This window comes from Platichthys flesus, chromosome 2, assembly GCF_949316205.1.
Source record: "Platichthys flesus chromosome 2, fPlaFle2.1, whole genome shotgun sequence".
In the NCBI taxonomy this organism is placed as follows: domain Eukaryota; kingdom Metazoa; phylum Chordata; class Actinopteri; order Pleuronectiformes; family Pleuronectidae; genus Platichthys; species Platichthys flesus.
In genome coordinates this window covers 403,804-428,005 of record NC_084946.1, presented here as the reverse complement: position 1 = coordinate 428,005, position 24,202 = coordinate 403,804, and the positions used below count along the sequence as shown (strand labels likewise).

Genomic DNA, 24,202 nt, shown 5'->3' with positions numbered 1-24,202 from the left:
TGCCGATCCGCATCGCCTGTGGTCTGCCCGTCAGGAAGTTCAGGATCCACTCACGGAGGGCAATGTTAAGCCCAAGGTCTCTGAGCTTGGTGACGAGCTTCAGGGGCACGATGGTGTTGAATGCTGAACTGTAGTCGATGAACAGCATTCTCACATATGTGTCCCTCTGGTCCAGGTGGGAGAGTGCAGTGTGGAGGGTGAGGGAGATGGCATCTGCAGTCGACCTATTTGACCTGTAGGCAAACTGAAGAGGGTCCAGAGAGTCAGGGAGGGAGGAGGTGATGAATGGTTGGACCAGCCGCTCAAAGCACTTCATGATGATGGAAGTGAGTGCTACTGGGCGGTAGTCGTTCAGGCAGAGGATTTTTGTTTTGTGGGAACAGGGACAATGAATGTCTTCTTGAAGCATGCAGGGACTACAGACTGGAGCAGTGACAGGTTGAAGATGTCTGTGAACACATCTGCCAGCTGATATGCACACACCTTGAGAGCTCGGCCGGGGATCCCATCAGGTCCAGGTGCCTTGCGTGTGTTGATCCAGTTGAGGGATTTCCACACGTCTGCCCTGGATATGACTGGGGGGCAGTAGTCCTCCTGGGCCTCTTCCATCTCCGCAGCCGGGGAGTTACTCTCAAAGCGTGCATAAAAAGTGTTCAGATCCTCTGGGAGAGATACAGACACTACATCAGCACTGCTGTTCTTTGCTTTGTAGTCTGTTATGGTTCTCAGTCCGGCCCACATGTTCCTAGTATTGGAGCCCTTGTAATGGGACTCCACTTTGTCCCTGTAGAGTCTCTTAGCACTGCTAATAGCACTCTGGAGCGCGTACCTGGATTTCTTGTATTCCTCCAGATCCCCCGAGATGAAGGCAGCAGTCTGTGCTTTGAGTTTAGCATAGAAGTCACCATTAATCCAGGGCTTCTGGTTGGGAAATGTTTTTACTGTAATCCTGGGTACGACGTCATCAATGCATTTGCTTATGTAGCAGATGACCGCGTCCGTGTTGATGTCATCATCCTGGAACACGCACCACTTCGTTGTGCTGACGTAGTCCTGAAGAGCCGATCCACCGCTGAATGGTCTGAGTCACCGGCCTGTCACGCTTGAGTTTCTGCCTATAGGAAGGCAGCAGCAGGACTGAAACGTGATCTGATTTGCCGAATGGGGGGCGGGGGAGGGCCTTATACCCACCCCGGAAGGGAGTGTATACATTATCCAGCGTGTTCGCTCCGCGCGTCGGGCAGCTGATGTGCTGGAAGTATCTCGACAGGACTTTCCTCATCTTGCCGTTGTTAAAATCCCCGGCCATGATAAACGCAGCCTCGGGCCGTGATGTCTCTGTCCTGTCGATCACCGCATGCAGCTCGTCCAGTGCCTGGTTAGTGTCGGCGCTGGGCGGGATGTACACCGCTGTTAGAATGACCGATGTAAACTCCCTCGGGATGTAATAAGGTCGCATCTGATCATGAGGTGCTCCAGGTCCGGAGTACAGCCTGAAGAAATAATCCTCACATCAGAGCACCACAGATTATTCACCATGAAGCAGCCACCCCCTCCCTTGCTCTTACCTGAGTTTGTTGTCCGGTCCTGGCGGTGAATGGAGACCCCCTCGGGAACAATGGCGGAGTCCGGGATCGAGGGGTCGAGCCAAGTCTCCGTGAAAACCATCACGTTACAAAACTTGATGTCCCGTTGAAACGCCATCCTGCTACGAAGTTCCTCCAGCTTGTTGTCCAGGGACTGGACATTAGCCAGAAGAATGCTTGGTAGAGGAGGCCGGTTTTCACATTTCCTCAGCCGGCTCGCGACCCTCTTTTCCTTCGTCCTCGCCTACGTGTTCCAGGTACGGTAAACAGCGCCATGGGTAGTCTCCTTTGTTTGTTGTCGGTGGTGGTGAAAAAGTGTTTTTTACCGTCAAACCGATGGACAGAAGTTGTTTTCTATCATATATATGATTATAGGGCTCGCTTTACTGGTGAAATTCATAGTTTTCCGCCCTCTTTCGCACAGGTCATGATGTATCCAGTGCTACATTTGTAAATCACAAGGTGCCGGAATGCTAAGTACATATGACAGCGCAGGTACGACGAGCACAGGTCCTGGAACGCACATAAATCTACACTTAAAACAGCACACACATGCCACTTACAATGCAGTGGGACTTATTTAGGCTATACTGCAGTGTATCAGTCTTTGTGTCAGTGATTAATAAAGTGGCATCTTGAGCAAAGGCGACTTCTGTGTCCAGCGGTGAAATCGAATGGAACGCACACACACACACAAACAATTTGTTAAATTGAAGGCAAATTGAAGGGACACCATGGCTCCTTTACGCACACGCTGCGCTGTGAGGTTTTGGGAGCTTCTTTACGCAGACGGATTATTCTACACTGCAGCAGTTTATAACACGTCATTGAGCTAATATCTACATTTTACAGTCTGGGCTGTTTTACATTATTATTTACACCTGATATGTGTGGATGAATTTTAATGATTTAAATTCCGTAGCTGGAGATGATCAAAAAAAGCATAGTTCTGTGTTTCATTATTTCAAAATAGGCCTACACATGTATTTTTGTAACAGGTAAAAATAGCAATAAAATGTCAAAAGTTGTTTTATTGATGTTCTATAATTTAATAAATGGAAAAAACGAGTACAAATGTCATATGTACCCAGACAGAAGACAGTGGTTGGTATTTATACATTTGGCTAACCCACCCATTCGGGAGGGGGTGGTTAAACAGTTAATGACATGCAAGAAAGGGAGCACTTCAAACATCTTACAGCTCCTCCTAGAGAGGAACAAAACTTATCGATCAGCCTCTTTGATATTCAGGAAATAGGTGAAAGGATATCCTGTCCCCTGCTTTATCTCAGACCCCTGGAGTGTAACATCTGTCTTAATGTCTACTACCACCATAAATCCCCCGTGCTTTAAAGTCTTTTTTAGGTGAATTTGTGGGTGAGAAAGTCACATGACATCAAAGTAGTTATTTATATCCAGACTAATTAGATTACTGTGACTGGAGTATTCAGGCTAACACTCATTCCTGCCTTGCTAGGCAATGTCTGTCTCAAAGCGCGATTCGCGCTGCGGTCTGCTAAATAGTTTTATTATATTAAGTAATATAAAAGTGCTTATTGCAGAGTTGACTGAACCTTTTACTGCTCAGTGGGTCTGTGCAGTGTTTCTCACACCACAAGTAGATTCTGACTGCCATATTAATTACAATCTAGGCTCTTAATTTGTCTCTCAAAGCGGACCAGATTGATGCATCTTTACTTTAAAATGTACTATATCCTCTTCCAAGAGGGTCCAGGGTCCATCCAACATGATCTCAACTAATCCTGTGGGAAACACTGTTTTGTGCGTGTGTGAGTGAGTGAGTGCGTAAGCATGTTATTGTTATAAATAGATTGAGCCTTTTAGCTTAGTAACTCAATTTATTCTTTTGAGCTTTATTCCGTCCCGGCCCATCTGAATTCTGTTGTGTAGACACAGTGCAGATGGCAAACTTCATTAAATTTTGCAATCTCAAACTCAATTGTGTCGCTGATGTAACTGGTTACACCTCCTTGTGGCGCTGGGTTCTGGAAAAATATAAGAAGGGTCTTGAAAAAGGTCTTGATAAGTATTGAATTTAATCTCATGATTACTGCATATACCCTGGGAGAAAGTCGTTCTATAAACTCAAAAGAATTCCCTCAAAAAACTCAACTTAGAATGTCCATTTTTCTCTGGCTACAGGGTCTCCTTCCTCTTAATAGTTCTTAGGTGTCGCGGCTGGCCAATAGAGGGCACTTCCTTGTGGAGAGCATGATTAATTGTTAATTTTTATTTTTTTATAAAATTAAATCTAACATTAACTATGATAACTTATTTATGTGTTTAAAATTCACAATAACGTGTGTTGTACAAAATCTATATAAATATATTCAGTGGTAATGTGTGGGAAATGATCAGGGCATAGTGTATGGTTCAGTAGCACTGGAAATGTCGCCCATAAAGCAGAGACAAGTAGCCAATAAGTGACTATTGCTGGGGTAGATACTCTCTCCGATCTGCATGCTGAAGTGTCCTTGGCAAGATACTGAACCCCTAAATGGCCCCTCATGAATGTTGGGGGTACTAATTGTAAGTCGCTTTGGACAAAAGCATCAGCCATATGACATGTAATGTAAAAAAAAATTAACGTGTATAGCAAAGGCAATTTGGCCAATCAACACTTTAGAAAATAATGGCCGAAGGGCGATTCTGCCAGCGCCCAAGCTCAGTCGCTCAGCGTCGCTGGTGGAAGAAGTCAGACGGTACTAGTGACAATGATGGCCGCGGGTACGCAAGAAACAGCATCGCAGCCGCCAAATACGTACGCCGGAGGCTATTCCTGTAACTGGTACAGCACAAAGGCTTGGCAAGCAGGAAGTAGCCATGCTGTCTTTTGCTTTAAATGGTTTATTTTTAAAACTACTGGAACAGATACAGCATAGACTGTTACTGAAGTAAGAGATGTGAAACATTTATCTGAAGCCTACTCTTAAACATAAAGAGGGTGTCTGCCTCCCGAACTGAAATTGGGAGATTAGACAGGAGAGGACTTTGATAGCTGAAAGCTCTGGCTCATACTACTTTAAGATACTTTAGATGTCAAGTAAGCCAGAATTCTGGGAGCTCAGTGCTCTTGTGGGGTGATATGGTACTATGAGTACTTTAAGGTATGAGTCGAGGCATGGTGTCCTGGGGGATCTTCTTAAAAAACCTGGATATGGGCAGCAGTGAGCTCCTGGACAGTCTGTGGAAGTATTTGGCAGGGTCGGATACACCCATACATTAGGTGCTCAATTTGATTAGGTTAGGGGAACGTGAGGGCCAGTCAATGGCATCAATGCCTTTGTTATCCAGGAACTGCCTTCACACTATGGCCTATGAGGCAGGGAATTGTGCTGCACCAGGAGGAAGCCAGGGCCCACTGCACCAGGATTTCCCACCTACCACATTAGCTCAGTGTGAGCCTGCTCTCATCTGCGAGGAGATTGGGTGTCAGTGGCAGACCTGCTAATGCTGGTGTTCTTTGGCGAATGCCAAATGAGCTTCAGGGTGCTGGGCTGTGAGCATAGGTCCCACTAGAAGACATCGGGCCCTCATTGAGTCTGTTTCTAAGACTCAATGGGTTGATGCCCTTCTACGGCCCTGTCCAGCTCTCCTCCCATAATGGCCAGTTTATTGTATCTCCATGATACTGAGACTGTTTGGAGACACGGAAAACTTAAAAAGTATGGATTTGCCATCCTGGGGGATCTGGACTACCTGTGCAGCAAACTGATTGGGCAGCAGGTACTGGAGTGCTCTAGTGGGTTGTTTTTTGGTGATCACATTTTTATTGGGATTTGAAGGACAACAATCATCATCATTCAACAGCACATAAATAAAGTAATTACCGTATACAAACATAAGCATACCCATGTACTCACACACACAGATACACACATACACGCCGGATAATAATAAAATGAAAACATAAAAATAAAATAAAAAGATATAACTGAAGATAAATATATAGCAAAAATTAAGTAAAATACATAAAATGTCATAAATGATTCCCAAATCATGTGGAAAAAGGTGCCAACAGTGCTTGTAGTACATAGTGTACATTTCGGATTATCTTAAATTTTCATACAGTAAAGTCATGTATGTTCTGTAAATGAAATTTAGATGAATCTGTTGGTGGTCAGGGTTTCTGGATGAATGTTTAACTGTATCCCAGACCCTATCCCAGCTGAGGTCGGGGTCAAGGTCAGAAATCTCTGCCCGCCAAGATGCATTCACTGGCAGAGTAATATAAGATTTTTCTAGGAAATAACGATACAATTTAGATAGCATTTTTCTGGATTCCCGGGCCTGACGCAAAAGTTTGATCAAAGAGTGTTCCTCCAGTGGACCTTGCCAGGGTACACCATATGTTTTCATGGCTGTTCTTAGCTGCAAGTAGAAATAAAAAGTGGAATGTTGCAAGTTGAACCGGAATGTGAGCTCTTCAAAAGAGTATAGGCCCCTGTCCCCAAAAATGTCACAAAGGGAGTGAATCCCCTTGTCATACCACTGGCGATACTGACCAACCTTATTGGGGATTTACCAATCAACAGACGATCATTATAAAAAATAGGTAAATACGGGCTCCAATTAGATGAAATACCACAATTTTTTTCTGCTGCCCTCAGACTGCTAATACGTGAGGGGAACATCGGTAACATAAGATTTCATTTAGTTTCAATGGACAAACCATATTCTCCTCCAGTGTTCGCCATGAAGTCTCCATACCCTCGTCCAGCCAGCTGATCAGAGGTCGCAGACTGAAGGCCCAGTGATATAATTTAGGGTTAGGCAATGAGAGACCCCCGTCAGCTCTATCTCTCTGTGCTGTGGATAATCTGAGACGAGGACGCTTTCTATTCCAGACAAAGTTAGAAGTTAAAAACGTGGGGGTGGTGGCCAAAGCAGCATCGTCCTCACAAAGTTAATCCGGGGAAGCACATTCATTTTAATAATAGATACACGAGATCTAAGAGAATTTGGCAGCGCGGACCATTTATTAAGGTCACGGGTTAAGTTTCTTCATAATTGGACTTGACAATGGACTGTACTGATGAGCTAATCTTAATACCCAAATACTTAAAGTGGTTGACTACTGGTATATTTGCAGGTAAAGCTTTGTTTCTCATTTGGTCATTCAGATGTAAGAAAGCTGACTTTATTAATTCTGTACCCACATATATCACTAAAACGTTGGAAAATAGATAAAACATCAGGGAGAGACTGCTGCGCGTTCCCTAGATATAGGAGGTTGTCATCCTCATACAAAGATATGTAATGTGTGGTCCCAAACACAGTGATAGGAGTGATAGCTTTAGACATCCGGATTGACTGAGCGAGCGGCTCCAGAGAGAGTGCAAACAGGAGGGGACTCAAAGGGCATCCCTGTCTGGAGCCCCTTGCAATGTTAAATAGGGAGGAGCAAGTCCTGCCCGTAAGTACCATAGCTATTGGATTGGTATATAAAGCTTTAATCATATGTAAGAAGTGAGGACCCACCTCAAAAAACTCCAAAGACCAGAGAAACTGCCACTCCAAACGATCAAATGCTTTCATAGCGTCTAATGAGAAGACAGCTGATGGTAGTTGTAATGAGGAGGCCCCGTGTATTATATGTATTCATCTCCTCACATTGTCTGCAGGCTGCCTGGATCTGATGAATCCTGTTTGGTCACAATTAATGAGTTTCGTCATAAAGGGTTGGAGCCTACGTGCAAGAAACTTAGCGCAAATTTTTATATCAGTATTTAAAAGGGATAAAGGTCTATAATTGGCACATTCAGAAGGATCTTTAGTCCTTTTTCAACAACATTGAAATGATAGCTACATTCACATCTCTGGAGAAAGCACCTCTCTCCAAGGAGGCCTGAATCATATCAAGAAATAAGGGCCCCAGACTATGCCAGAAAGTTGTGTAAAATTCTGGGGGGATCCTGTCCAGGCCAGGTGATTTGTCCTTGTGCATATCATCAGCTTCAGCCTTAAGCTCATTTAAAGTGATAGGGGCGTTTAAACTTTGGGAGCCATTGTCTTTCATTTTAGGTAGTTGAATGGAACTCAAGAATTTGTTGCATGAATCTTTGTTGTGAGAAACCTCCGCACAGAAACTATGAAAAGAAGCATTGACTTCAGAGGGTTCTGTTAACATATGCCTGTCTTCTGATCTAATTGAGGTGATGTCAGCGAAATGTTCATTAGCCTTCAGCCTCAACGAGAGTAAATGGCTGGGTCTGGCTCCATTCAAATAATATGTTTGGCGTGTTCTTTGGATCAAGAATTCAGCATGCCGTTTGAGAATAGCATTAATGTCTTTTTTCACCAGGTTGTACTGCAATGCAACCTGATCATCAAAAATTTTTTGTATTTAGTTATCCAATGTTGAAAGTTTGCGCTCCAGCTGGATCAGCCTGGAAGAGCGGGCTTTTCTTAAATTAGATGCATACAGTGTAGCATTATTTCTAATAAAGCCTTTAACAGCGTCCCAGAGTATTCTCGGGTCACTGACTGACCCCTTGTTTATATTGATGAATTCACTAAGTTGAGCAATAAACTGAGTTCTGAATGACTCGTCACAAAGTAAGGTAGTATTAAAACGCCATTTAGGAGCTTGCAATGCAGTGGAGCAAATCAAGGCAAGAACAACTACAGCCTTGTGATCTGAAAGAGTGACTGGCAAGAGAGTGACCTCCATAATTTTTTTAAACAAGCCTCTAGAGGCAAAAATAAAATCAATATGCGAAAAGGACCTGTGTCTTGCTGAGTGGGTTGGTAAAATCTCTGGAAGTAGGGTGCATCAAATGCCATAAATCTATCACACCAGTGTTATTTGACCAAGAGAGCAAGGCATCCGAACTCTGTTTTTATTCTTTGTTTTCAGATTGACTGGATCTATCAAAAGAGTTTTCCAATACAGCATTAAAATCAGCACCTAAGATTAGCTTAAAGTCAGGAAGATCAAGCAGAATTTTAGTTATCTGTTCATAAAAATTGTTAGTCAAAAGTATTAGGAGCATAAAGCGATACAAGCGCACTGTCTGTATTTTCTATATGAATTTTGGCAATAGTTATCCTGCCTTTGTTGTCAGACCATGTATCCAGCAATTTAAAGTGCAGATTGCGACGGCAGATAATTGCTACACCTTTGGTTTTATTGGTGGCAGAAGAATGACCAAGTATCCGGAAAAATCTATTAGATAAACGGTTCACATCACGTCTAACCATATGAGTCTCTTGTATCATAGCAAAATGGGCTCCTTGTTTGCGAAGGAGGTCAAAAATAGCAACTCTTTTCACTGGATTATTTAAACCCCTTGTATTGAGGATTAGGACTTTCAACTGGAAACCCTCACCCATTACAAAGTAAAAACAGAGGCAAAAGGAGGGCAGCGTATTTGAAGACTATAGATATAAATCTCGGACAGGGGAAGCGAAGGGGGAAAGAAGAACCTCTGGACCTGCAATATATCAAGAACGTCTGAACAATACAAATAGAAACACAAAACAAGGAGAAGACAAGAACACCCATGTCTGTAACTCCTATGGAAGGAAAATAAGCTAGTCTCCACCGAGACTTCAAAACCACAAGGAGGTGTCAAAGTCACTACTTTATCTAGCTTGAAAATGAAAAGGCTTCCTTAATTATTAAAAAAATCACCAAAAGGTGGCCAACTCCCCCGTTCAAATGGCTGCATAGATGACTGCACCACCAGACAGAAAGGTAAGGGGTGGAATTAGAAATATCAAACACAAATTTTAAAGAAAAAAAAAAAATAATAATATAAAATAATATAAAATAAAGAAGGGGAGGGAGGTTTAACTAATGTGATGTGTGGGGAGCAGATCACTAAAATCAAATGTGTGACTCATCAGCTGCCAGCAGTACAATGAAAGGCAGATAACGGAAAGGTCACCGATTACACGTTACCATCCAATAATGTCTTTGCATCCTCCGGATCCTTGAATGACTTCTGTAACCCGGAATGACAGCACGGCAGGGAAGATAATCTGGAAGCGGATGTTTCGCTTAATAAACTCGGAGAAGACCTGCTGGATTTTAGTTTGCGTCCGCTTGCCCTCCTCAGCAACGACAGTGGCAATGTGTTTAAGCAGCGCATCATAAGAAAACTCCGGTAACAAGCTTTTAGTGCTAGAGCATGCTCGGTGCTAGCGTTAGCCTCAGTCGAGTCAACAGGATCTTCTGCCGTATCCCGGAGCTGGTCAACTTTTTGTTGTTTTGCAGACTTTGGCATTGCGAAGTGGGGTTAAGAAGATAGTTTGATATTTTTTATAATGCTGGTTTAGCTGGTGAAAGATAAGTTATTTAATACTGAACGGGGGAGAGACGATGCCACACTGCTCCTCTCAACCACACTATACCGTAAGTCCTTTCATGGTGCCATATTATTAAGGGCCATGTAGTGACAAGGACACTAGCAGAACAATTATTTATTTTGGCCATCACATGCAAAACCATTCACTTTTTGGGGGTTGTCTTGATTTTGCCACTCCATTGCACCTGTTGTCACTTTCATTTGCACCAAAGCCGGGGAAATTGATTCATAATCACTTGTGCTTTCTAAATGGACAGATTGATATCCCTGACGTTTAGCTAACTTGGTGTTGCTGTGACAATTAAGTGTTCCCTTCATTTTTTTTTATCAATGTAGTAAGAGCTGGCTCAGTTCTGCCTTGGACCAGCTCTTAGTTATACTGCTATGGGCCTAGATTGTCTGGTGACACATGGCACATGGAGCTTCTCTTTCTTTCTTTCCCTCTTCATCACATTCATTTCTCATCAATACATTTTACTTACTTGACATTGTTTAGATATACAATATGCCTGGCCTGCCCACAAATACTACTATTACTGCCAATAACACTATCATTAAATTGTCATTAGTGCATTTCTTTATTTTTGTCACACATTTTTCCTTTTAGCAACCAACTGAAACAACTCAGTCAATGTCAAATCATTGTTTGACAAGACTGCACTATGAAGAAACTTTCAATACTGTCAACTTGGGGATTTCCTAGCTCTCCTCAAGCTGATCCATTCATCAAAAAATGTCCGCTTTGGGCGCCATGTGGCTCTCCTGGTAGAGCTGTCGGTCCATGTACAGAGTTTTTAAGCCTCTCTCTGTAGTGGCCCGGGTTTCGCTTCTGGTCACTAACCCTAACACCACTTTCACACACATAACTCTGTCCTATCCAAATAAAGCAAAAAAACTGAAAAATACAAAAATGTGCCCTGTCATTCTGTGCAAAGATCTAAATGTCTTTCTTTGAGGCGATTAAATAATTTCATGGGGATTCCACCTCCATTAATTAATCCTTAACTAAACTCAAACTCTTTTGAAAGACTTGTTCTAAGTTCATCACACCCATTCTGGATAACACATCAAGCAATCCTATTAACTGTATAGAGGAAACTGGATATAGTCATCACGGATATAATGGTCGACCATTTATATGGATCAAATGCTTGGGACAGAATCGTTCCTATACAAAAGCTAATGCGGTTATAGTAATAAAGTAGTCTGCTCATAGTGTTTATTTTAGGTCTTTTCTTACAAGTTTGGACCGTAAAAAAATATTTGTTACAGTTTTTACCAGCTTTGTCAGTAATTTACTATGCCTCTCTGGGTCTCTGTGGTCCGCTCTGTGCAGTCGAATTCTAATAAGAAACCCATCGCGCCCCGCCATCTCCACCGACTCTCCATACATTGCCCAAGTTAATAAACTTGGTGGTTTTTGGCCAGAGTTTGTCCCAGGTTCCTCACATTGGAGCTGGGGGCCAAAATAATACCATCAAAGATGACCATCTGGTTTTCATCTGGAGATGTTTAGGGCCAATAAAAATGACCTCAGTTTTTTCTGAATTTAGAAGTAAGAAGTTCTGGGTCATCCGGGACTTGAGGTTTTTAAGACATTCCTGAAGTTAAACCAAGTGATTAGATCAATCAGTCCTCATAGATATGTACAGCTGGGTGTCATCTGCGTAACAATGGAAGTGTATGTGGTGCTTTCCGATTATGCTGTATCGTTCCAAGGATGGAACGTTGTGGTAATCCATGACGATGATTTTGTGTTCATGGAGGAGTCATTGTTAACATTAACAAAGTAAAATATATCTGATTATTTTGACTGAAACCAGCCTAGTGCTGTTCTTTTAATCCCTACATGTTTTTCCAGTCTCTGTAATATTATCTTATGATCTATGGAGTCAAATGCAACACTTAGATCCAGCAGGACTGGTATAGACACAAGTCCATAATCGGATGCCATAAAAAGGATATTAATCATTTTTAACTGTGCTGTGATGGATTCTAAATCCTGACTTAAAGTTTTCCAACAAACTAATACTATCAAAGTATACCTTTTCCTCCCCCATGTTCGGTCTCTGGCGAACAAAATGGATGAGCTGTGCCTGCGGATCACCACACACAAATGGATTATGGACTGCAACATCATGATTTTCACAGAAACATGGCTCAACAGCAGCGTTCCCGATAGCGTCGTCGAGCTAAGGGGACGCTACCTCCTCCGGGCGGATAGAACAGCTGATGTCTCCGGTGAGACCAGAGGTGGGGGCCTGTGAATCTATGTGAACAAATTTTGGTGCATGGACACTGTCATCATTAAGAGTCACTGCTCTCGTTACCTGGAATATATCATGGTTAAGTGCAGACCGTTCTATTTGCCCAGAGAGTTTACATCTACTGTTGTGACTGCAGCCTATATCCCCCCTGATGCTAATGCTAAGCTGGCAATGAAAGAACTGCATGCTGCCATTAGTTAACGTCAGACTTCACACCCGGAGGCAGCCTTTATTGTTGCGGGTGACTTCAACCACTCCAGCCTGAAGACTGTACTCCCCAAATTCCACCAACATGTCTCCTGTGCAACGAGAGGAGTCAAGACTTACAAAGCCGTCCCCCTCCCCCACCTAGGACAGTCTTACCACCTCTCTTTGTTCCTACTCCCCAAATACACACCACTCATCATACGTGTGAAGCCCAGAGTGAGGAGAGTTAAAGTTTTCCTTACTCTTGCTGAGGGTTAAGGACAGAGGATGTCACACCCTGTGAAAGCCCTATGAGACGAATAGTAATTTGTGAATATGGGCTATACAAATAAAATTTGATTGATTGATTGATTGAAAGTGTGGCCAGAGGGAGCAGACACTGCACTACAACTCTGGTTCGAACGCACAGACTGGAGGGCGCTTGCCGTTCAGGCCACACTGAACTCCCACACGGACATCGACTCCTATGCCTCTTCTGCTCTGGACTTCATCAACACCAACATCAACAGTGTCACCACCCTCAAACGTATCCCTACATTCCCTAAACAGAAGCCATGGATGAACAAAAAGGTCCGCCTACTGCTGAAGGCACGAAGGCTGTGCTCACTACAGACTAGGGCTGCAGGATATATCGGCTATGTACGATATATCGATATAATTTCCACGGGGATACAAGATTTGACAATATCGTTTATATCGATATATGCGTTAAAATGGTCAGTTTCGCCTCAAGCGTCTGCGTTTGCCTTGGGAGACTGTGAGCGCTAGTGGTGCAACGGATCATCATTGATCCGTGATCCGTTCGGATCAATTATTTCGGTTCGGCACACACATGATCCGCGGATTGATTTATGGAGAAAAAAAAATTGTGCGCACGTTCAGTCCACACACGGCGTGGTCATGGCGAGCGGAGGAACGGAGGAGCTTGAACACCCTGCGTCATTTAAATCCCCTGTTTGGGAGCATTTTGGCTTTCCTGTCAAAGTTAATGATGAAGGAAAGAGGTTAGTGGATAAAACCGTGACGGTGTGTAGGCACTGTGGCATAAGAAAGCCATACAACAGTGGAAACATATCTAGCATGGCCACGCATTTGCAGCGACATCACCCCGGTGGTTCACTGACAGGAGTGAAACCGAAAGCGGCTCAACAACCGCTTATCACCGCAGCATTTAAACAGCCCCTTCCTGCACAAACCGACCGGGCTAAAGCTATCACAAACGCTATTGGTGTGTTTATAGGTGCAGACATGAGGCCATATTCGTTGGGCAAAACGAGGGTTTTAAATACATGTTGAACGTGCTCGAGCCACGTTACGACATTCCGTCGCGAACCCACTTCAGCGAAAAGATTGTGCCAGATCTTTATGAGCAGGAGAAGAAAAAAGTTGTGGATGAACTATCTGTAGCACCCTCTGTTGCACTCACAACAGACGGGTGGACGTCAAGGGGAACGGTGAGCTATGTGACAATAACCGCTCACTTCATCACAGCAGACTGGGAGATGAAAAGTCCGGTGCTGCAGACACGCCCCCTCTACGAAAGTCACACAGGCAGTCATCTTGCGCAGTTACTGACCCAAGCAGTTGAGGAATGGAAGATAAAGAGGCCCACTACTAATATCCCAGTCACAACTATGTTGAAAAGAAGATATTAATCGTGCACTTTAAGTTGATTTTATATTGTTAATAAACAAAAAGACACAACTTATGTTTATTTGTCTCGTCTATTTTTTTTTTTGCTGATCCGAAAAATGATCCGATCCGTGACTCTGATCCGAGGAACGATCCAAACTGTGAGTTTTTTGATCCGTTGCACCCCTAGTGAGCGCAACCGCGACCCCTCCCACTCTGTCGTTCCGAACGTGCCGATTGCAAAGACGCGTCTTTCCTGCCCCCACCACCCCCTCACAACAAATCAAGCATGGAGGATCCCAATAAAAAAAACGAGACGGCGGAGCGAGACGATATTGTTTCTAAAAGGAGAAACAACGGCTCCATCATATGGAAATGGTTTGGTTTTAAAAAAAAAGATGAGCAGCAGCTGCAGGTCATCTGTAGGGAATGCAACAAAACAGTTGCGTCCAAAAGTGGAAGCACGACCAATCTTTTCCACCATTTGCAGCAGCGGCACAAAGTGCAATACGAGGAAAGTGTGAAACTCCGTGGCTGTGCTGCTGCTGCTGCATCACCGACCGCGAAAGCATCTTCTGCGGCTGCCCCAAAACAATGTCTATTGTTAGATGTTGGCACCACATAATTTGTCAAAGAGATTTAAAGATTTTATTTATTTTGTTAAGAAGCATAAAAACTGTTCTGTTCATGTGTTAATTCAATTTACCTTTCTTGCACTTGGCACATGTGCCAGCCAGAGTTCCATGTTCCATTCTGGTGAAAATGACTATACAAAATCACATGTTGATATATGTTGCAGTCATATACTGATCTGTGTTTTATTAAAAGTGCTTGCAACGTCTCACATGTGGCTTTTGACTTAAAAAAATCTAACCCACTCTATAGAAAATATCGAGATATATATCGTATATCGCCATTCAGCCAAAAAATATCAGGATATCATATTTTGCCCATATCGTGCAGCCCTACTACAGACCACCAGCCCCTCACACTCTCCTCCATCGGCATGGGTGCTGCACTGAGCAGGATCAATGCACGTAAGGCTGCTGGCCCTAATGGCGTGCTCAGGGCCTGTGCTGGGCACCAAGCTGAGGTCTTGACTGACATATTCAACCTGTCACTGGCCCAAGCAGCTGTCCCCACGTGCTTTAAAACCACCTCCATGAACACCAGCGTGCCACAGGGCTGTGTGCTAAGTCTTCTCCTCTACTCCCTCTTCACCTATGACTGCACACCTGTACATGGACCTTTGTCAAGTTTGCAGACGCTACAATGGTGACTTGCCTCATCAGCAATCGATGAGTCAGCCTACAGAGAAGAGGTCCAGCATCTGACGGAGTGGTGCGCTGACAACAACCTGGCTCTCAACACCAAGAAGGCCAAAGAGCTCATTGTGGACTTCAGGAAGAAAGGTGGCACACACACCCCCATCCATATCAACGGGAAGGAATGTGAGCGTTTCACCAGCTTCAAGTTCCTGGGTGTCCACATCTCTGAGGACCTCTCTTGGACCCTCAACACCTCAACCCTGGTCAAGAAATCCCACCAGCGACTCTTCTTCCTGAGGAGACTGAAGAGGCCCATCTGTCTCCTCAGATTCTGGTGAATTTCTACCGCTGCACCATCGAGAGCATCCTCACCAACTGCATCTCAGTGTGGTATGGCAGCTGCTCTGTTGCGGACCGGAAATCACTGCAGAGGGTGGTGAAAACTGCCCAACGCATCACTGGTTCCTCACCCCACCATTGCAGCTGTCCAGAGCAAGAGATGTCTGCGGAGAGCGTGCAGCATTGTCAAGGACAGCCCACACCCCAGCCACAGACTGTTTGCCCTCCTCCCTTCTGGGAGGCACTACAGGGTCCTCCGTTCCCAGACCAGCAGGTTCATCCCTGCGGCTGTCACCCTGCTGAACTCTGCACCATAGTGATAGCGGCAGCCGAAATTAAGGGCAGGTTTGATATTGGTCTATAATAAGCTAAAACATCTGGATCAAGAGTGGACTTTTCTATAAACAGAGAATGAATATACTGCTACCTTAAGAGCTTGTGGTATGTAGCTGGTTAACAAAGATATATGAATATGTATTAATATGGAAATGTTAACTTGAGCAAAAACTTCCTTAAAAAGTCTATTTTGGGTTGATTTTAATAGACAAGTTGTTGGTTTAGATGTTAGAAGTAAATTAAACTTGATTTAATTTACAGGGTTCAGATAAGTATGATAAAGTTTGTCATCTTGTTTTGTCATATGCTGTTGTGGTTTATGCTTCAGGGTCAATGTAAAACCATAGTAATCTATAATAAAAATAACTGTACAAACTATTTATTTTACCCTGTTTAGCATTCGTTCATCCAGCACCAGTCAGGTGAAAAAGCTGACCATGGCCTCCAAAGATTCCGCCATTCTGGCTGAGGGTGGCAGCAGCCCTGACCTATCCGAGGAGTTGACAGGACACAGGCGGATGGAGGACAATGAGCGGGACATGGTTCAGTACAGCTACTCCTTCTTCCATTTCATGCTCTTCCTGGCCTCACTGTACATCATGATGACCCTTACCAACTGGTATAGGTCAGTACACCCCCTCTCCACAAACCACCTACATTGTTTACTCTGGGTCTACAATACAGGAGTTCAGTTAAGACAGAACATTTAAGTGATACATTTTGACCTGTTTAAATGTAATATTTATTATAATGAATGATTATGGTGTGGTGATAAAGATTAATTCAACCACTGCTATATTTCTAAAGTGTCCCCATCTACTACTCCTACTAATGTTTTGCAACTGAAAATGTATCATTAATAGATAATAATATCTTATTTCCAGCGGTAACAACTAAAGTAATTGCTGAAAATTTACTTGTAGAAGTATACTATTGCTCCTTGAGAAATTTTGATTTCAGAACAACCAACGGGAGCAATTTAGCTGCTATAGCTAACTGCACAGGGACCAACTTTTAATTATCGTTATTTTTTCATTTAATTCGTATGTATATATTGCATCTTGGGGATTGCTGCTTAAGTATATTGTACACTGTGGAATGACAATAAAATGATTTGTTAGGTGAAGATTCTGCATTCTGGATTAATCAATCAAATTAAATTGAATAGGCAATAATCACAACTCACAATTTGTCTGATAGAGATTTAACAAGGTGTGACATCATCTTCCCTTAACCCTCAACATGAGGAAGGAAAAAAACAACCTTTTAACAGGGTAAAAAATAATGTAGAAATCTCAGAGAGAGACACATGTGAGGGATCCCTTTCCCATGACGGACAAAATTGCAATAGATGCCAGGTGAAATGGAGAACATCAGAAAGATAAGGGTATTTGCATTATTGATTAGACTAAACACTTTGTAGCATAATGGAAGGTCAATGAATCGATGGATTATTGTCAGTAATGGTCGAGTATCTTAAGGAGACATATTGTATATCAAGCAGTCTGGTTGTAATCATAGTCAATGTTGTGCAATAGTAAGCAGACTTAATGTTAGCTAATTATTAAAAATCACAAAATATGATTATTAACATAATACAATTATTAATTACCAATGATAAAGTTATCAATTCAGAATAATGAAATTATTAATGGAAAAACAATAAAATGATCAATAAAGACGGGGCACCATCCTAGTATCATGGACCAACAATTAGTCTGTAAAGATCGTTCTCAGTTTGGAACGGTTCAATTAGTAATCTCAATATTTATTATTAATGATTATATATTGAACAGTGAAGGGTTTAAGTTTGAGCACAGGCTATCATAATCTAGCTGTATACATATACATATCCACAAATAATCACAAAATACTGGTACTTTAAATACACTAGAATTTATTAAAGATAATAGCATCAATGTCAATCAATGACTACTATTAACTACTACTAACATATATGTATGTCTATATATGTGTGTGTGTCAGAGGAGGGGAATAAATATGGCATACTAAGTGACGTTGATGACGTTGTATGGCCGAATTGAAGATGGCGGTAGAACCGCGCGGTTTGAACAAAGGGAAGTCGAGAACAAAGGATACTTTGCTCTATCTCGTGGTTCAAAGCGCAGAATGGCGTCGAGATGCAACCACACTAACTAGGTCCCAGAATGTGTATAAAACGTGAATTGTGTGGATGTAGGTCGGAAAGTGTGTGTTGGTGGGTTTAGGAGAAAAGAGAGAGAAGGAGATAAAGGAAACTTGCAACAATTTGATCCGAGGAGATATCAAACCCCTCCAGAGACCATTTTGCGGTAACTTTACCACTCGGTACTCAAGCGGACCAAGTAAGGTCCGTCCAGCTGTGTACTTGTCTTTTAATAGGTAAAAATCTCTGCAAAATGGGTCTGACGATAACAGTGGGGCGATGCAGCCGGAAACGCAGATTCGTCACAACGTGCTGGCACTGAACAATATGGACACGGAGGTCCTTCACAAAACATACACAAATAATGACACGCTTATTATTAAACTAGTCTCTTCCCAGACATAGGCCTCCTACTTGTAGCTGTTCCATGGTTCATTCATGCGCAAGCAGCGTTTTCCGGGTAGAAAATCGGATGGTGTGAGGGGCCTCGAGAGCAAACGATCAGCTGGTACGGCGGTGGCAGAGGGGATCGAGCTGGGCCCGGAAACAGGAGAGAATTCGTCTTGTTCTCCTTGAAGAAGTTTCTCCATCCTTCTGCAGGGATAAGCAGCTGTGGAGCAGCTGACTGTGGATCTGGGAAAAGTCTGTGAAATTGGCCTGCGACTGAAGGACTTTTGCTGCAGTCTTTACAAAATAAAATAAAATAAAAAAGTAAAATTAAGTTAAAAATAAAAATACAAACGTCTGGATGATTGCTCTCTTTGAGTGGCTGGATCATCTGGAGTAACCGGGAGAGGTTCTTGTCTAATCCTCAGCGCACAGGAAAAGCAAAGAGTTGCTCCTCTATTTATTACCTGAGAGGTGTCCGGCCTCCCTCCAGGGGTCGATCCCAACATCCATGGTCAGCAGCCATCACTATCATGATCCACCATCAAGATCGGATGCCACCATAGTCCACAGACATAGTCCACTGGGGATCAGGATATACCATCAGCTGCCACCTCAATCGTGGTCCAACACCATTATCAGATGCCAACGCGATACAGGATCCACTATTATTATCATGATCAGCCAGCTAGATCATGACCTCTCCGGGAGAAGTTCGGAGAGGCCATGGAGAAGGACTTTCGGTCGGCACCAAAGTGTTTCTGGAAGACTATCCGGCACCTCAGGAGGGGGAAACGGGGAACCATCCAAGCTGTGTACAGTCAGGATGGGACTCTGTTGACCTCAACTGAGGAGGTTGTCGGACGTTGGAAGGAACACTTTGAGGAACTCCTGAATCCGAATAACACGCCCTCTATGTTGGAGGCAGAGCTCGAGGTTGATGGTGTTTCATCGTCAATTTCCCTGGTGGAGGTCACTGAGGTGGTCAAACATCTCCGCAGTGGCAAGGCCCCAGGGATTGATGAGATCCGGCCAGAAATGCTAAAGGCTCTGGGTGTTGAGGGGCTGTCATGGTTGACACGCCTATTCAACATCGCGTGGGAGTCGGGTACAGTGCCAAAGGAGTGGCAAACCGGGGTGGTGGTTCCCCTGTTCAAAAAGGGGGACCAGAGAGTGTGTGCCAATTACCGGGGCATCACACTTCTCAGCCTCCCTGGTAAAGTCTACTCCAAGGTGCTGGAAAGGAGGGTTCGGCCGATCGTCGAACCTCAGATTGAAGAGGAACAATGCGGTTTTCGCCCCGGACGTGGAACTACGGACCAGCTCTTCACTCTCGCAAGGATCCTGGAGGGGGCCTGGGAGTATGCCCATCCGGTCTACATGTGTTTTGTGGATCTGGAGAATGCGTATGACCGGGTCCCCTGGGAGAAACTGTGGGAGATGCTGCAGGAGTATGGGGTAAGGGGGTCTATCCTCAGGGCCATCCAATCCCTGTACTCCCAAAGCGAGAGCTGTGTTCGCGTCCTCGGCAGCCAGTCAGTTTCGTTCTCAGTGGATGCTGGTCTCCGCCAGGGCTGCGCCTTGTCACCAATCCTGTTTGTGATATACATGGACAGGATATCGAGGCGTAGTCGTGGTGGGGAGGGGTTGCAGTTCGGTGGTCTGAGGATCTCGTCACTGCTTTTTGCAGATGACGTGGTCCTCATTGGATCATCGGCCTGTAACCTTCAGCACTCACTGGATCGGCTGGCGGCCGAGTGTGAAGCGGCTGGGATGAGGATCAGCAATGCTACATCTGAGGCCATGACTCTTAGCAGGAAACCGATGGATTGCTTACTCCGGGTAGGAAATGAGTCCTTAGCCCAAGTGAAGGAGTTCAAGTACCTTGGGGTCTTGTTCGCGAGTGAGGGTACTATGGAGCGTGAGATTGGCCTGAGAATTGGAGCAGCGGGGCGGTATTGCGTTCGCTTTACCGCACCGTTGTAACGAAAAGAGAGCTGAGCCGCAAGGCAAAGCTCTCGATCTACCAGTCGATCTTCGTTCCTATCCTCACCTATGGTCATGAGGGCTGGGTGATGACCGAAAGGACGAGATCACGGGTACAAGCGGCCGAGATGAGTTTTCTCAGAAGGGTGGCTGGTGTCTCCCTTAGGGATAGGGTGAGAAGCTCAGCCATCCGTGAGGAACTCGGATTAGAGCCGCTGCTCCTTTACTTAGAAAGGAGTCAGCTGAGGTGGTTCGGGCATCTGGTAAGGATGCCCACTGGGCGCCTTCCTTGGGAGGTGTTTCAGGCACGTCCAGTGGGGAGGAGACCTCGGGGAAGACCCAGGACTAGGTGGAGAGATTATATCTCAACACTGGCCTGGGAACGCCTCGGGATCCCCCCGTCAGAGTTGGTCAATGTGGCCCGGGAAAGGGAAGTCTGGGGCCCCCTGCTTGAGCTGCTCCCCCCGCCACCCGACCCCGGATAAGCGGATGAAAATGAGATGAGATGAGATGAGATCAGCCAGCTAGATACAGCATCTGCCATTATTATCACTATAAAGGATCCACCATTACGATCTCTGATTCGCGATACCATCAATCAATAACATTTTATTTGTATAGCCCATATTCACAAATTAAAATTTGTCTCATAGGGCTTTAACAGGGTGTGACATCCTCTGTCCTTAACCCTCAGCAAGAGTAAGGAAAAACTACTAAAAACCCTTTTAACAGGGTAAAAATATGTAGAAACCTCAGAGAGGGCCACATGTGAGGGATCCCTCTCTCACAGGACGGACAGATGTGCAATAGATGCCACGTGTAGGAAAACATCATCAATGATCAATAATCAAAGTTTCTAGCAGCATTCGATGAGGGTAGACGTCCCGAAGGATAACCCCAACATGACATGCCAAGCAGTCCCGCTGCAATCACAGTCCGTGGTCAGCAACCAGCAGGACCACGATCTACCATCCAGACCAGATGCCACTCCAGTCCTCAGTCACCATCCACCGCCGCCCACCAGGACCCATCACGAGCGACCACCGCGGTCCTGGTCCACCGCCCGTACCCAATGCCAACGCAACACAGGGTCCGCCGCCAGCACGACGATCAGCCCACATGACACAGAATCCGCCACACTGGATCCAACATCGCGACCCCCGGTGCGCGATCCACAAATCGCAATCCATGGGGCGGCCACAGAGGCCCTAGATCTGCAGTTGATAAAGCAAAGGGATTCCGGGGAAGGGGGATAGGGATGGAGAAGAGGAAGGAGAAGCTGGAAAGAGAAGCTCTGTGTGTCATGTGTCATAAATAGAACAAGTTACGTTCTGCCGCACTAATTAGCTCTAACTATAAGCTTTATCAAAAAGGAAGGTTTTGAGCCTACTCTTAAACGAACAGATGGTGTCTGCCTCCCGAACTGAAAGTGGTAGATTATTCCACAGCCGAGGGGCTTAATTGCTAAAAGCTCTGGCTCCTACTTTACTTTTAGAGACTTTAGGGACGACAAGTAGGCCTAAATTCTGGGAACGGTGTGCTCTAGTGGGCTTATAAGGTACTAACAGCTCTTTAAGGTAAAAAGGCGCTATATTATTAAGGGCCTTGAAGGTGAGGAGGAGAATTTTAAATTCTATTCTAGATCTAACTGGAAGCCAGTGTAGCGATGCTAATACTGGAGAAATGTGTTCTCTTCTCTTTGTTCTCGTCAGGACACGTGCTGCGGCATTTTGGACAAGCTGTAGAGTCTCTAACGACTTACTGCTGAAGCCTGATAATAATTATTTACAATAGTCCAGTCTCGATATAACAAAGGCGTGAACTACTTTTTCTGCATCTTTTTGTGAAAGGACATGTCTAACTTTTGAGATATTACGCAAGTGGAAAAAGGCGGTCCTAGAAATTTGTTTTAAGTGACTATTAAAGGATAAATCAGGATCGAAGATCACTCCCAAGTTCCTGACTGTTTCATTGGAAGCAAGGGCAATGTCGTCTAGCGCAGCTATATCATTAGATAATGTATCTCTAAGGTGTTTGGGGCCAAGTATTATAACCTCTGTTTTGTCTGTGTTTAATAAGAGAAAATTGCGGGTCATCCAGGTTTTTATGTCCTTGAGACATGTTCGAAGTTTAGTTAATCGATTACTTTGTTCATGTTTTATTGAAAAGTATAACTGGGTGTCATCCGCATAGCAGAGGAAATTTACAGAGTGTGTCCTGATAATGTTTCCTAGTGGAAGCATATATAATGAGAATAAAATTGGGCTGAGCACAGAGCCCTGTGGAACACCATGGTTAACTTTGGTGTGCACAGATGACTCATCATTAATTTGCACGAATTGGGAGCGATCAAAAAAATATGATTTAAACCACTTAAGGGCGGTTCCATTAATGTTAATTAACTGTTTGAGTCTTTGTAATAAAATTTGATGGTCAATAGTGTTGAATGCTGCATTGAGAGCTAACAGAATGAGGACAGACACAAGTCCCCGATCTGAGGCTATTAAAAGGTCATTAGTGACTTTTGCCAAGGCTGTCTCTGTACTGTGATTGGCTCTAAACCCCGACTGAAAGTCTTCATATATATTATTTACCTGGAGAAACTCACACAGCTGATTGGCTACAACTTTTTCTAAGATTTTAGACATGAAGGGGAGATTAGATATTGGCCTGTAATTGGCTTAAACCTCTGGGTCTAGGGTAGTTTTTTTGAGTAGGGGTTTGATTACAGCTATTTTAAAAGACTGTGGTACATAACCTGATGATAATGACAGATTGATAATGTTAAGTAACGAACTATCAATAAGAGGCAGAATTTCTTTAAGTAATTTTGTAGGAATGGGATCTAAAATACAGGTTGTTGGTTTAGAACCTGAGATTATTTTGGTAAACTGATCACGGGTGATCAGAGAGAAGCTGTCTAAGTAATGGTAGGATTCTCAGCCGTTTCTGAGATCTCTGTTGTTGGGAGGGTATTAGTGCCAATTGAGGCCAGGAGATGGTTGATTTTATTTCTAATAGTTTGAATTTTATCATTAAAAAAGGTCATAAAGGTATTGCTATTTAGGGATCGAACAATACTGGGTTTGGTCGAGGTGTGACTCTCTGTCAGCCTGGCTACAGTGCTGAAGAGAAACCTGGGGTTGTTTTTATTCTCTTCTATTAGTTTTGAATAGTAGGCGGCTCTTGCTTTGTGGAGAGCCTTTTTATATTCCTTAACACTATTCTTCCAGTCTATTAGATTTTCAACATGGTTGCTGGAGCGCCACTTCCTTTCTAGTTTTCTTGATAATTGTTTTATCTCATTTGTCTGGGAATTAAACCACGGAGCTAATTTACTATGTTTGACATTTTTCTTTTTTAGAGGCGCTATTGAGTCTAATGTTAATCACAATCCTCAAAGGGGCCACTGCCCTGGATCTGCGGACGAAAAGGCAAGGGGACTCCATTGAAGAAGCCCAGTCAGTAAGATGTATTGATGGGATATTCATTTCTTTGATGTAATAAGAAGGGAGAATAGGAAGGAGAAAGAGAAGGAAGAGAAGCTCTGTGTTTCATGTGTCCCCCGACATTCTAGAGCAGAGGTAGCCAAAACGGTGCCCGATGGCATCTGGTCGCCCGCAGGGCCCCCACGAGGTGACCGCAAGGCATGCTCTAAATTTTACTTTTAAAAAAAGAGATTTGAAATTTAAAAAATATGTCAAACCGTTACCCC

At 43.9% G+C, this 24,202-nt stretch overlaps 1 protein-coding gene across 3 annotated transcripts in view; it reads left to right on the top strand.

The window, feature by feature from the left end:
• The window catches only part of LOC133974473 (serine incorporator 1-like), a 59,709-nt gene that overhangs the window by 29,083 nt on the left and 6,424 nt on the right, over nucleotides 1-24,202 (top strand). For all 3 annotated transcript variants that reach the window (XM_062412158.1, XM_062412157.1, XM_062412159.1), the window contains one exon: nucleotides 16,366-16,593. In XM_062412158.1, the coding sequence (XP_062268142.1) occupies nucleotides 16,366-16,593 (228 nt within the window). The remainder of the gene's footprint in view (nucleotides 1-16,365; nucleotides 16,594-24,202) is intronic.